We start from the raw sequence: 14811 nt of genomic DNA, 5'->3' as shown, positions 1-14811 counted from the left end.
GCAACTTCATTCGTATTCACCCTGCAAGGAAAAGAGAGGAACAAGCAAGTTATGAGAGCAGGGGTCAGCCCAGGAAGCCCCCAGGGATAAGGCAGAGAGGCAGAGGAGGAGGCGGAGCTGATTTCTCAAGCACCTGTCCAGGAGCTCTGAGCCCCAGCACAACCCAGGAGAAAAAAGTGCCCTAGAGTTCACGGTCTTAGTTCAAAGCCTCTTTGACTGCCTACAAGCTGTGGGGGCCTGGGCAGACCCTGCCCTCCCTACAGGCCTCAGTTTCCTTACTTGGAACGTCCAAAGACTGGACCAAACAACCTCCAAAGTGTGCTCCAGCTCACCAAAGTGTAGGTCCTGCCACTGCCCTATTTACAAACAGGAAGTGGGGCCCAGAGCAGCCACCCAAACAATGCAATTCTCAGCCTAATACCTGTCAAGCATGTTAAGTGCCCAGCCAAGAAGAAGGGTTGAATAAGAGGGATCCGTTGTTCCTCTGCCCAGCGGGATCCTGCCTCTGCGCTTTGCACCTGCTCTTCCCTCTTCCTTTCCCCAGATCTTTGCAAGGTTGCTTCCTCTCATCTGCCTACTTGCGCCGGAGGCCCTGCCCTGATCACCTTGGCTGAAGTCGCCACCAGTGATCCCTGCCCCACCCCCAACATGTTCAAGCCTTCTTGTCAATTTCAGATGTTTTATTATGTCCTCGTTGCCTTTTTGATTATTCTTCTCTCTCACTAGACTGTGGGCTCCACTGGACAGGAGGAGTACTTAGACACATTCACAGCATGTCACACTGAACATGGTGTCCCATAAGCCCAGATGGGGTGTGGCACCTAGGAGGTCCTCAGGGATGGAGAGAACAAATGACTTTCTCCAGTGCAGACTAGCCAGAATCTGACCATCTCGGCAGCCCAGCCCAGGCCCCACCATGACTCAATTGGACCAGCACCATAGTCAGTCTTCCTGATCTCCTGGCTCTGCTCTGGGCCAGGCCCCACTCCCTGCACAACAGGGTGAATGGTGGTTCCCCAAAAGATATATCCAAGTCCTGGCCTCCAGAGCTTGTGAAAGAAACCGTATGTGGGAAAAGGGTCTTTGTAGATCTTAATTAGTTGAGGATCTTAAAGAGATCCTCTTGGACTAAGGTAAGCCCTAAAGCTAATGACAAATGTCCTTATAAGAGACAGAAAAGGAGACACAGACACGGAGAAGAAGGCCACATGAGAACAGAGGCAGAGATCAGGGCAGACCTAACTTCAAACCAAGGCACTGCCATGGAGCACCAGCCACCACTGGAAGCCAGGAGACAGGCATGAGAGAGTCTCCCCCAGAGCCTCCAGAAAGATCCAGCCCTGCCCACAGCCTGACTTCAGACTGGCGGCCTCTATAGCTATAGCAGAATTAAATTTGGATGTCTTAGGTCACCCAGTTTGTGCCACGGGAAATGAGCACAGGCATACGTCAGAAATATTGTGGGTTTGGTTCCAGACCACCACAATACAGCAAACAGCACCACAAAGCAGATCAAATGAATTTGTTTCCTACGGCATATAAAAGTTATGTTTACGCTATACTCTAATTTATTAAGTATGCAATAGATAGCATTATGTCTAAAAGACCAATGTATGTATCTTAATCAAAAAGATACATATTTAGGGATGACTGGGTAGCTCAGTCAGCTAAGCACCTGCCTTCAGCTCACATTGTGATCCCATGGTTCTGGGATCGAGTCCCACACTGGGCTCCCTGCTCCTCAGGGAGGCTGCTTCTCCCTCTGCCGCTCTTTCTTGCTCTCTCTCATGAATAAACAAATAAAATCTTTTTTTTTTTTTAGAGATTTTATTTATTTGACGGGGGCAGGGAGGGACAGAGGGAGAAGGAGAAGCAGGTTCCCTGCTGAGCAGGGAGCCCGACATGGGACTTGATCTGAGGACCCCAGGACCACAACCAGAGCCCAAGGCAGTTACTTAACAAACTGAGCCATCCAGGTGCCCAACAAATAAAATCTTTTAAGAAATACTTTTATTTAGGAACGCCTGGGTGGCTCAGTGGGTTAAAGCCTCTGCCTTCGGCTCAGGTCATGATCTCAGGGTCCTCGGATCGAGCCCCACATCCTCTCTCTCTGCCTGCCTCTCTGCCTACTTGTGTTCTCTGTCAAATAAATAAATAAAATTTTTTTAAAAAATACTTTATTTAGCTCCTTTCTTCAGCTAAAACATTACCAAAATGTGAAAATGTGACAGAGACACAACATGAGCAAATGCTCATGTGAGAAGAAAATGGTGTCAAGAGATACACGCAACACAGCATTGCCACAAACCTTTAATCTGTAAATAAAAATAAAAAATAAATAAACCAAAACAAAGCAAAAAACCCCACAATATCTGTGAAGCACCATAAAATGAGATATGCCTGTACACCATGCTTCATCTTCAATCCTTGTCTTGCTCACTGTTCTCACCCCAGCACCTAAAACAGGGGAGCCCATGTTTCCATTCCCACTGTCCAGCAACAAGTCCACTTTTGGCCTGGTTGCCCCAAACCCTCCCTGCTGCCCCAAACCCTCCCTCCTCCTCGGTGCAAGCCAGTCTAACCATGCTGCTCTCCTGCTCAGAACCCTTCCCTGGGCACATGACACTCCTCTGCTCAGCGTTCAAAGCCCTGGAAATCAGGCTCTGCCTGGTGACCCCTTTAGCTCCTTGAACTCCCAGTGCATACACCTCCCTGCAACACATAAGCAACTTTCACACAATCTCTTCAACATGAAACATAGCAGTCCCATGTTCCCTTTCTTCTACCCAGAGAAGCTGTCACTGGCATGTAATGGCTGGAACCACAGCAGCCAACATGAGACCATGAGGGTACCCAGCTGGAGACAAGAAACCTTTACAGCAAGGATGGCAGAGCATAAAGACAGAATAAATAGTTATCAGGGGCACCTGGGTGGCTCAGTGGGTTAAAGCCTCTGCTTTCGGCTCGGGTCGTGGTCCCGGGGTCCTGGATCGAGCCCCACATCGGGCTCTCTGCTCTGCGGAGAGCCTGCTTCCTCCTCTCTCTCCCTGCCTGCCTCTCTTGCCTACTTGTTACCTCTGTCTGTCAAATAAATAAATAAAATCTTAAAAAAAAATAGTTATCAAACCAAATGCTGTTCCAGATACTGAATAACAGGAGTTCCAAGAAGAGCAAAGGAAATAAACATAAGTAAATCATCAGTATCATTCAAGAAAACTTCATGGACCTGAAACCAACCAAAAGATCATACAAAGAATAGAAATAGGGGTGCCTGGGTGGCTCAGTGGGTTAAGCCTCTGCCTTCAGCTCAGGTCATGATCATAGGATCCTGGGGTCGAGCCCCACATTGGGCTCTCTGCTCAGCAGGGAGCCTGCTTCCCCCCTCTCTCTCTCTGCTTGCCTCTCTGCCTGCTTGTGATCTCTGTCTGTCAAATAAATAAATAAAATCTTTTTTAAAAAATGGAATTAGCCCACCATCTTGAAAAGATCCCAGAAGCTTTCGGAAAGAAAAAAAAAATCAGAAATTGGGAGGGTTTCTGACTTCTCAACAATAATGTGAGAAGAAATGTCTTCATTTTTGAAGGAAAATAATTTCCAACCTAGAAGTCTATCCCCAGACCATCAGTCAAGTGTGATGGTAGAAATTAAAATATTTTCATATGTGAAGGGTCTCAAAAAATTAACTTCTTAGGGCACCTGGGTGGCTCAGTGGGTTAAAGCTTCTGCCTTCGGCTCAGGTCATGATCCCAGGATCCTGGGATCGAGCCCCACATTGGGCACTCTGCTCAGTGGGGAGCCTGCTTCCCCCCCTCTCTCTGTCTGCCTCTCTGCCTACTTGTGATTTCTGTCAAATAAATAAATAAAATCTTTTAAAAAAAATTAACTTCTCATCCATATTTCTCCAAAAGCTAATAAGGATGTGCTGCAACAGATCAAAGGAGTAAAACAAAGAAAAAAACCACCAGGGATCCAGGAAGCAGGGTATCCAACCCAAGACTTTTCAAGATGGTGGGCTAATTCCATTTTTTTTTTAAAGATTTTATTTATTTATTTATTTGACAGACAGAGATCACAAGCAGGCAAAGAAGTAATACCCATCCTCGGGATGGTGGCTAGGATTAAGCCTAGACGATGGCTATGCACCAGGTGCAGGGGGCAACGAGCCTAGCCTGGGAAGTTTGAAGACTAGAGAGAGACTTCTTCAAAAAGGTGAAACTGAAAGCCCATCTTATGCTATAAAAGTCATGAGAGAAGAGAGAGACAACTGTTGTCTGGGCTTGAAGTAGTGATAAATACCAAGAAAACTAACAAATATAAAGGCAACCAATAACCTCAAAGAAAATACACAAAAGTTGTTAACAGAATAAAAAATGATCATAGTACACTAGACAGCTCAACTGAGTGAGAATACTATTACTGTTAAAACAATGTAGGGGCGCCTAGGTGGCTCAGTCATTAAGGGACTGCCTTTGACTCAGGTCATGATCCCAGGGTCCTGGGATCAAGCCCCGCATCGGGCTCCCTGCTCAGTAGGAAGCCTGCTTCTCCCTCTCCCACTCCCCCTGCTTGTGTTCCCTCTCTTGCTGTGTCTCTCTCTGTCAAGTAAATAAAATCTTGAAAAAAAAAATGTAAACACCAATTACTGACCTGACCAAATTATAATAATGGATAATAGTCAACTCTCATTATTCACAGATTTCTTCATTGTAAATCTGCCTGCTCACTAAAATTTATTTGTAACCCCAAAATCAACATTCACATTACTTTCACAGCCATTTGAGGACACACACAGAGCAGCAAATAAGTTGCATTGCCAATGTGCACATTCCCAGGTTAGGTCAAACAAGGCAACACTCGGCCTTCTTGTTCCTGCTCATGTTGTAAACAAGCATCCTTTTGGCGGTCTATTTAGCGCCACATTTTTTGCATTTTTGTCCTTTTTGCTGGTGATTTTGCTGTTTAAAGGGGCCTCCAGGCATAATGCTAAAGTGCTCTCTAGTGTTTCTAAGGGCAAGAAGGCTGGGATGTGCCTTACTTAGAAAGTTTTGTTCAGGTGTGAATTATAATGCTGTTGGCCATAAGTTCACTGGTAATGAGTCAAGAATATATATTTCTTTTAAAAGACTATGGTGCGGGGATGGGCGTGCGGGGGTGCCTGGGTGGCTCAGTCATTAAGCATCCATCTTCAGCTCAGGTCATGATCCCAGGGTCCTGGGATTGAGCCCCACATCGGGCTCCCTGCTCAGTGGGGAGCCTGTTTCTCCCTCTGCCTGCTGCTCCCTCTGCTTGTGCTCTCTCTCTGTCAAATAAATCAATAAAATCTTTTTAAAAAAATAGATAAGTAAAAAGACTATGGGGGTACCTGGCTGGCTCAGGCAGTAGAAAATGTAACTCTGAATCTTGGGATCATGAGTTCAAGCCCCACTGGTCACAGAGCTTGCTTTGAAGAAAAAAAGGAGGGGGGGAATATATATAAAATGAAGTGTCTTTATTTTTTTTTTAAGATTTTATAAATTTATTTAACAGACAGAAATCACAAGTAGGCAGAGAGGCAGGCAGAGAGGGGGTGGGGAAGCAGGCTCCTGGCTGAGCAGAAAGCCCAATGAGGGGCATGATCCCAGGACACTGAGATCATGACCTAAGCCCAAGGCAGAGGCTTAACCCACTGAACCACCCAGTCGCCCCACGAGGTGTCTCTAAATAGAACAAACATAAAACAAGGTTATGTATTGCTTGGTTGATAAAAATGCTGTGACCAAAGGTTTGCAGAACCCTAACCCTGTACTTGCCCTAGGAATGATGGTTCAATATTTGTTAATCCAATGTTTGCAGTGACTTTATAAAACAAAATTACCGCAGATAATGAGAATCGACTGTAATAACATTGGGACAATGAAGGTATGGAAAAACATGTGTCTGTTGGGGAGCGGGGCGTACATGCATGTAGAGGGACAGGAAGAGCGTGATGACAAGGGGGATAAAGGGGTGCCACATCCTTGTCTGCCATGGAGGGAGACGACTGATCAAGTGTCCAAATGAAAAAATGCAGATATCATCACATAACCCATTTAGAGACACGGAGTACAAGCCCAAAGGAGTTAGACAAGAAGTAAGAGTCATTCCAGGTAGGGAAGGAAAAGTGTGGGTGTGGCCGAAAGGTGGGGCACACAGCTGCCCCTCAAGGTAGAAGACTCAGAGGCTTTCATCTCAAAGCTTGCGTGACTTTAATAAAATTAAAAATTACAAGTAAAAATGGAAAGAAAGCACCAAGTGAGAAACAGGATGGAAAACATGAGGGCGTCTGTAGGCACAAAGAACAGGTGGGCCTGTGCAGATTTTTCTAACTGTATCTTGGGAAAGTGGCAGAAGATGCCTCTGAGGAAGGAAACTGCAGGGCTGGGGGCAGCAGAGAGGACAACATTCACTGTAAACCTCTCTCTAAAATTTGAATTTTGTGCCATGGGTTATATACTGACTATTACACAAAACAAGTAAACACAAAATATTAAAAGATGCCTGTCGGGACACCTGGGTGGCTAAGTCGGTTAAGTGCCTGCCTTCGGCTCAGGTCATGATCCCGGGGTCCTCGGATGAAGTCCCATACCCAGGTCCTTGCTCATCAGGGAGTCTGCTTCTCCCTCTGCCTCCCGCTCCCCCTGCCTGTATGCGCACGCACACTCTCTCTCTCTCTCTGACAAATAAATAGATCAAATCTTTAAAAATTTAAATAAAATAAAATAAAACAAAATTTTTTAAAACTTAAATAAAAATAACAAAATAAAACAAAACGAAACAAAATAAAAAATCAAAAAAATAAAATAAAATAAAACAAAATTTAAAAAAACAAAATAAAAAACAACAACAAAAATAAAACAAAATAAAAAAATAAAACAAACAAACAAAAAAAAATTCACCCACCTCCCTGGTCAGATCCTGATATCTCACCCATTCAACAGTGAACAGAGTAGATGAGATGAGCAGTCTTAGCATTTATTGAGCACCTACTGTGTGCCAGGCACTGAGCTAACTTCATGGGCACCCTCCAAAGTAGGGTCCTAAGATTTCCACGTGACAGGTGATGGGATGAGGTGGGTGCTCAGAGAGGTGAATTCACATGCGCAAGGTCAGCCAGCAAGTCAAGACAGAATAGCCCAGAACCAGGCCCCAGCAGGGGGAGCCTGCTGCTCCTCCACAGGCTTGCCACAAAGCATTAATAAAGTATTCACCACGTACCATGAGGCAGGCCAAGTGCCCATGTTGCACGCAGGTGTTCAACGCATGCTTCCTGAAGAGGCGGTACCACACAACGACTATTTTTACAGAGGGAGGAAGTGAGACTCAGAGGGTACGACTCCTGGGGCCAGCAAGGGGCACAGCTGAGGTCCACAGCTAGACACGCTGGCTCTGGCCACCCAGCCCCCAACCATCCAACCCACACAGCCGCCAAGCCCCCCTGCCCCCAACCAGCTGATGGCAGCCAGCACGAATGCATTTGAGTGCCTACTGGGTACCCAGCTCTCCTCCAAGAGTTTGCCATGAATAAACTTGACAGAGCACCCCAAGAACCCCAGGAGCTGGCACTACTTTTATAGCCATGGGGAAAGGACCACCAGCAAGGCTGGGAACCAGAGCAAGCAGCTCCAGCCAAGAAGCGCCCCCACAGCCCCCATTCATAGGTGACACTCCAGGAAACGGGCACTGAGGCTGGAGCTAGTGATGATCAGGGTACATGAGCACCCAGGGCGAGGCCCAGCCCTTACCACCTGTCCCGTCCTGCCCTCGCCCCCATTTTCTCCGGAGCACGCCCACGTGGGCAGGCAGTGGACTCCAGTGCTCTTAGCTCTAGCCACTTGCCTGGGCTGCCCCACCTGGCAGCAGCCCAAGCCACCCCTACCCGGAGACAAAGAAGCCACTGTCCACCTCTGAGCCCTTCCTGAGATCTCTTCTCACCCTTCTCTTCTTTCTATTCCTTCTGCCCCCTCATGTTTTCACCTCGAGCCCCAGAGCGCCAGAACAGACAGAAACCAACTCAATAAACGGGATCAGATTTCAGGCCACAAATATGGGACATGGGATGAGGTGGGAGAAGATCCCCAGGTCTCAGTGCAGGCCCCCCACCACTCCCAGCACAGCACAGTAGCTAAGAACAGGGACCCCAGTGCCCTAAGTCCTCCTTGGCTGTGCATCCTAGGTCAATGACCTCATCTCTCTGTGCCTTGGTACACCAGCCTATAAAGTGAGGTTAGTAGGCATTCCTTCTTTCTAGGATTGTGATCCTAGTCCCTAGAGAGGGCTACGCAAGCTACATTAGTTAGCTATTGCTGTGTAACAAATCACCTCCACAATTACCAGTTGGAAACATTCCTTATCTCCCAGTTTCTGAGGGTCAGGAAGCCAGGAGGGGTTTAACTGTGTGGTTCTGGCTCCAGGTGTCTTGTGAGGCTGCAATCTATGTGCTGGCTGGGGCTGGAGTCATCTCAAGGTTTCACTGGGACAGAATCCACTTCCAAGTTCACTCACATGGGCTGCCTCGCATCAAGGCAGCCAGCTTTTCCTGGAGGGAGCGATCCAAGAGAGTACTGGTGATGGAAGCCACATTCTTTTTTATTACTAATCTTGGGTATAGTATCCTAGTACTTTTGCTGTATTCTATCCATGGCAAGCAAGTCACTAGATCCAGTCCACACTCAAAGCATGGGGGGGATCATATGAAAGTGAAGACCAGGCGGTTGGGCCATCTTTGAGGCTGTCTCCTACAGAAAAGTGTGTCAAGCCCAAGGTCAGGGAGTTGTAGTCAGCCCAGCTCTTACTCCATCCCCGGGGGAACACAACCAGGCACAGATACTCAGGATCAGTGAGGCACAGCTGGGGCCTAGACAAGCCCACGGTAGCCAGAAAAGGGCTGCCAGCCAACACACACAGCCCATGTTCCTGCCATGTGCCACCCTATGTGGAAGCCAGTTCGTCCAAGGTGGCACGAAGACCCCACACAGCTTCCCTTGTGCCCCCACAGGGCCCCCAGCCTAGCTGGGAGAAAGAGACTCAAGAATTAAAAGGCAAGAAATCAGACACGTAAGAGAATTACAAATGATGGGGCACCTGAGTGGCTCGGTTAGTTAAGCGGCTGCCTTCGGCTCAGGTCCTCATCTCGAAGTCCTGGGATCGAGCCCCACACTGGGCTCCCTGCTCGGCGGGGAGTCTGCTCCTCCCTCTGCCTCTTTCCCTGCTCAAGCTCACTCTCTCCCAGAAAAATAAATCTTTTTTTTGGAAAGCATTTAAAAACAGATAATTACAAATGACAGATGCTACTGGTGGCACCAAGTCAAGCTTTGGAGTCATGCTGCCTAGGTTCTAATCCTGTCCCCACTACTTGCCCCCTGTGTGACCCTGGGCAAGGGACCAGACTATGCTGTGCCTCAGTCTGCTCATCAGTTAGATGGGGACAAGAGAGTACCCACATCACAGGGTTGCTGGGAGGGTTTAAAGAAGTCATGTTTAGCGTTGGCATGGAGGAAGCACTCTGCAAATGTTGGCCATTCTGCCAAAATCCAACAAGGTGGGAGGGCGTACAGGGACACAGTGTCAGGAGAGGGCTCTTGGGGGGACATTCAAGCCACGGTGTGATGAAAAGGAAGAACAGAGAAAGAGTGATCCAGGCAGAGACAGGAGCAAGTACAAAGGCCCCGGGGCTGCACATGTTGAGGGCCAGCAAGAAGGCCAGTGTAGCAACATCATAAAGCATCACCACGCAAAAGGAAGCTCGGCGTGTTCCAGGCAGAGGGGGTACATCCTGAGCCTGACAAGGCATGCTGATGTGAGGGTCAGGTGAATCTATGAAGATGGGGAGTGGCGAGTGGGCAGATTCTGGCGTAGGTCACAGAACCTAGTGTCCAGCTGGAGGTTGAGTCTTTCTCCTGCAGAGGATGGGGGTTGTGGAGGATGTGTGAACAGAGGGCACGGTCAAATCTGGTCAGAAAGACCAAAGGCAGAGGCAGGGGCCAGGGCATGGAGAGAAAAGGACGAGTTATAGAAGGTTCGGAACCAGTTAATTGGCAGTGGAACTTTCCCCCAACTCACCCCATCCCCGCTGCTCACAGAGCCTGTTTCTTTACCCTTACAATGGGTTAGTTCCCCCACCTCACCTGAGAGGATCAGCCCCGCAGACCCACAGCAGGTGCTCAGGCATTCCATGTGGGGGTTGTTATTAAGATTCATTGCGATGGGAATCCCCAGCAACACCTATTTCACCCCAGGAGGACCCCCAAAAGCTTCTTCAAGCATGCCCCTTGGAGACACCCCAGAGACCTTCTTCCAAGGAAACCCGCATAGGACACCAAAATCCCCTCGTGAGAGATCACGATCTCTGGAGATCCCAAAACAAGTCTTGGAATACGCAGCAACGTCTCCACAAACTCTGAACCCCTCAAATCCTGTACAGATCCCAAACTTTCAAAGAGCACCCCGGGCCCCAGAGAAATCGGTAAATGGCCCCCAGGAGACACACACCCTTCAGAAACCCTAAAAGTCTCTTACAGATGTCTCAAGAAGCCCCTTCATCCCTCACCCACCGAGAAAGCCCTAAAAAACTCCAAAGTGTCTTTGCAGCCCCCAAAGACCACTGGGTCGCCACCGTGGGCCCCTAGGGACCTACAAGAATCCCTGAAGAGCCCCTAGAAGCCTCTCACCGTCACCAAGTCCCCACAGAGACCCCCAAATAACCAAGCCTCCCAATCAGCTCCAGCTCTCTGGAACCCCTACCAGCTGCCCAGAGATCCCCAAGTTATCGCCCAGCCCCCTGAAGTCTCCCAAACAGCCTCTAGAATCTTGAAACTTACTCTCTCCCTCCAGAGACCCTCTAGCTGTCCCCTCCAGTTCCCCTCAGAGACCCCCAATCCGTCATTCTTTCAGGTCCCGGCCCCGCCCCTAACCCCGCCCTCACCTAAGCCTCGCCCCCAGTCTCCAAAACCCCTTTCCCCAAGCCCTCAGAGCCCCCGACTCCGTCCCTGCAACACCTCCGCTCTGATCACACCCCAAGACGCGCAGCTGGTCCGGGGCCAGGCCCCGACTGCACTCACAAGAGGTCCCGCCTTGCGGTCTTGCAGACGATGCGAAGGAAACGCCAGCCGCCACCGCCCACGTACACGCCGAGCGCCGCCGCTGCGCTCCAGGTCCACGGCAGCCCCAACAGCCACAGCAGCACGAGCGAGACCACGGAGGCCGAGCCTGCACCGGGAGCTTGCATCCTGGGGAGGCGGAGAGCTCTCAGGCCGCGGAAGGCTGGGGCCCCGCCCCCAGAATGAGCTCCGCCCCCAGCCCCGGCTCCGCCTACTTGGGAAGCCGAGGCCACCCCCTTCGAGCCCCGCCCTCATGCCTGGAATTGGCCGGGTCCCGACAGACTCCGCCCCCGGATCAGGGCTCCGCCCCGTCCCATGCTGGGCACAGGCCTCCCTCCTCTTCTTAGCCCGGCTCAAGCTCCTTTACCAATTCTTAGCACAGGCCACGCCCTCAGACGGAGCTCTTAGACTCCTCCAGTCACTGTCAAGACCTGCCCCACGTCTTGACCTAGCGGCTGAGCTCTGAACCCAAGCTCCAGCCTCACGACTTGGCCCCAAACATGGGTTCCACCTCGTCCCTACCACAGACACAGGCCCTTCCCAGACACTTGATCAGCCTTCCTCCATTGCCGTGATCTAGCGCCGTCCTCGGTTACAGGATCCACCCCAGTTCCCACAGGTCCGGGGCTTTCCTCCAAGACCAGCTTCTATCTCTACTCCGCCACTCATTGGGCCCCGCCACCAGATTGGCCTCTGGTCCCGCCCACAACCCACGCCCCGCCCACTCCCAATTAGGCTACCCCCCCACCCCACCCCCGGCCGCCCCTAACCCAGGCCCAGGTTCCATCCCTGGCCACTGGCCCCGCCCTCGGGCTTTGGCCCAATCGTCACCCTCTGGACCTCCCTCTGGCCCACCTAGAGCCCTAGGCCCCTCCCCATCTGCCAGCCCAGGCCCGCCCCAAGGCTATCTTCAGACCTGTCCTGCTCCGAGCTCCGCAGCCGCTTAGCCAAAGCCCTCCCCTTTCGGGAGGCCACGACCATAGAGAGGGGCCCCAGGCCAGAGAGACGACGGCCAACGAGACCGGGGCCTAGAACGGCCCAGAAAGGGCGGCGGCTGTCTTGGAGACAGCCAAACTGCTCCCTGCCTCCGCCCCCGAGCGGCGTTTAGAAAACACGTGCTCCCGCACCCTAGGGGCGTGGCTCAGGGCTGAGCACTAGATGGAGAACGGATTCCTAGCCCCGGGGAGCAGAAAGTCTCGGTTCACACCCAGGGCCTATGAGTACTGGATTCTCGCCCCGTTTGTTCTAAGTCTAGGCTGCGACGCCTCTTGGGTCTTACACATTCCAGGGATCCGGAGAGCCTCAGGAGGTTCTAAATCCAAACCCCCACCTCAGTCTTAATTATACATTTCAAGGACTCAACTAATCCCCAATCCATAACGCAAAATCTTGTCAGTTAAATCTCAGTGTAACAGCCCAGGAGCCCAGGGACGGCAAAAGCTACACGCCAGGTTCCCACCCGCCACAACCGAAGTCCTAAATGCCCACCCAGAGACCCAAAAGCCCTCCTGATCAGGCACGGGCCAGCGCTGGCCTGGCTGCCCACCACCCTGGACCCTGGCTGACCTGGAGCAGTGCACAGACCCTCAGTCTTAGCCGCTTCCTCGTGGGTTCCCAGAAGCTGAGGCAAGGACGATGAGGCCAAGACAGAGGACTCCAAACCTAGCCTGAGAGTGGGGGCCCTCTGGAACCACTATTTCTGCAGACTCCTGGGCCCGGCTCTGCCTGTGCTGTGCCCATGCAGGCCACTGCCTTGGATCCCTCCCTCCAAGCTCCCCCTCCTTTGCCCCCCTGCCCACCCCACCCCAGCTTGTTTTCTGCCTTGCTTTGGCCGACCTTCTCAGCGCTCTCCTTGGGAGGCCGCCAGGGCCTGCTTCCAGCACCATTTGGAGGACAGGGCTGGGCAGGCTCCCACCCCTCCCACATGCTACCATTGGTCCCTGTAGTTGCCTAGGGTTGGTGGAATGGGGGGCAAGGGGGCAGATCTGGAGGACAGGCCCAGAGCCAGCCACTGGATGGCTACTTTCTTGGCTAGGGATCAGCAAAGTCAGCAATGACCAGTAAGCACAGCTGCGCTCTTATCCTGTCAGGTAGCCCTGTTGTGCTCACCCCATTTTACAGGTAAAGAAACCGAGGACCAGAGCTGTCACACGAGCTAGAGCTGAAATTCACTCATTCACAAATGTGGGCTGGAGGCTTGCTCTCCCACCTCCCTCCACCTCTCCCCACCTCCCCCCCCCTTCCTCCCTAAACTTCTCCTCCCCCCCCACCCCATTCCTCCATTCTTCCCCACTTCCTCCCCCTCCTCCTTCTCTTCTCCTCCCCGCCTTCAGCTTTCTTCCTCCCCTCCCCCTTTCCCCCCACTTTCCCCTTTCTTTGCTCCTCCCCCACCTACTTCCTTCCCCTTCTCTTATGCTTTATCCCTCCTCCTCTCCACCCCTCTTCTTACCCCACCCCTGCCCTCCTGGCTTCCCTCCTCCTCTCTGTTTCTTCCTCTTCTCCCTTCCTCCTCCTTCCCCTTCCCCCCCCCCCCCCCTCCCCCCCCCCCTGCCCTCCTGGCTTCCCTCCCCCTCTCTGTTTCTTCCTCTTCTCCCTTCCTCCTCCTTCCCCTTCCCCCTCCTCCCCCTTCCCCCCTTTCTTCCCTCCCCCCCCTTCTCCATCCTACCAAGTTTACTGAGACCTCACTAAATAGTGCCCATGAACTCTGAGAAACAAACTGAAGGTTTTAGAGGGGAAGGCGTTGGGAGGTTGGGTGAGCCTGGTGGTGGGTATTAAGGAGGGCATGTATTGCATGGAGCGCTGGGTGTGGTGCATAAACAATGAATTTTGGAACACTGAAAAGAAATGTTTTTAAAATGTAAAATAAATAAATAAATTGTGCCCTTGACCATCATTCTCCAATTCTGCCCACAGCTCTTCAAGATACTGTTATGGGTCCTCAGTCTGAAATCCCCAATTCCAAAAGGCTCTGGAAACCCAACTTTTTATTCAGGTGGTACCAGAACTCCAGGTGTAGGTGTAGGCAGGTAGGGTGAGGGGTTCCCAAAAAAGAAAGATGAACCATAGCTTTCTTAACGTAAGAGAAGTCATTTTAGGTTCCCAGCCACTTTGTGATCTACACCTGAAAGGCCCTCATTGCCCAAGCACATTGTCAAGTCCAATTGCAGAACTTCCTGGGATATGTTCAAATTGCAGAAAAATAGACCTCAATAGTTAATGATTTTAAAGAAACAAAAGAATGTGGGTGCCTGGGTGGCTCAGTTGCTAAGCATCTGCCTGCAGCTCAGGTTCATGATCCCAGGGTCCTGGAATCAAGCCCCTCATTGGGCTCCCAGTTCGTTGGGAAACCTGCTTCTCCCTCTCCCACTCCCCCTGCTTGTGTTCCCTCTCTCCTCTCTCTCTGCCAAATAAATAAATAAAACCTTAAAAAGAAGAAGAAGAAGAAGAAGAAGAAGAAGAAGTAGTAGTAGTAGTAGTAGTAGTAGTAGTAGTAGTGGTAGAAGAGGAAGAAGAGGAAGGAGAAGGAGAAGAAGAAACAAAAGAACTTGAAAACTAACATCCACTACCAGGCCAGGGGTGAGCCTTACCATTTCAGACAATAAATCAGGGGTCAAACTCCCAGCGCTGTTTTAGAAGTAAAGGTTGACCCAACACACAGTCCTGAGTCATTGCAGAATTTAAACCCCTTTGAGCTCTC

General features: G+C 50.8%; 1 protein-coding gene across 1 annotated transcript in view; it reads right to left on the bottom strand.

The window, feature by feature from the left end:
* The window catches only part of SLC27A1 (solute carrier family 27 member 1), a 30408-nt gene extending 17331 nt beyond the window's left edge, over positions 1-13077 (bottom strand). The window contains 2 exon segments of the mRNA XM_032867614.1: positions 11076-11243; positions 12681-13077. Of these exon segments, the coding sequence (XP_032723505.1) occupies positions 11076-11242 (167 nt within the window). The 5' untranslated portion in view covers position 11243; positions 12681-13077.
* Between the last annotated feature and the right edge of the window lie 1734 nt (positions 13078-14811).

This window comes from Lontra canadensis, unplaced genomic scaffold (genome assembly GCF_010015895.1).
Source record: "Lontra canadensis isolate GAN:19392208 unplaced genomic scaffold, GSC_riverotter_1.0 scaffold35, whole genome shotgun sequence".
NCBI lineage: Eukaryota > Metazoa > Chordata > Mammalia > Carnivora > Mustelidae > Lontra > Lontra canadensis.
The sequence above is the reverse complement of the archived record's forward strand: the minus strand, read 5'-3'. Positions and strand labels throughout refer to the sequence as shown.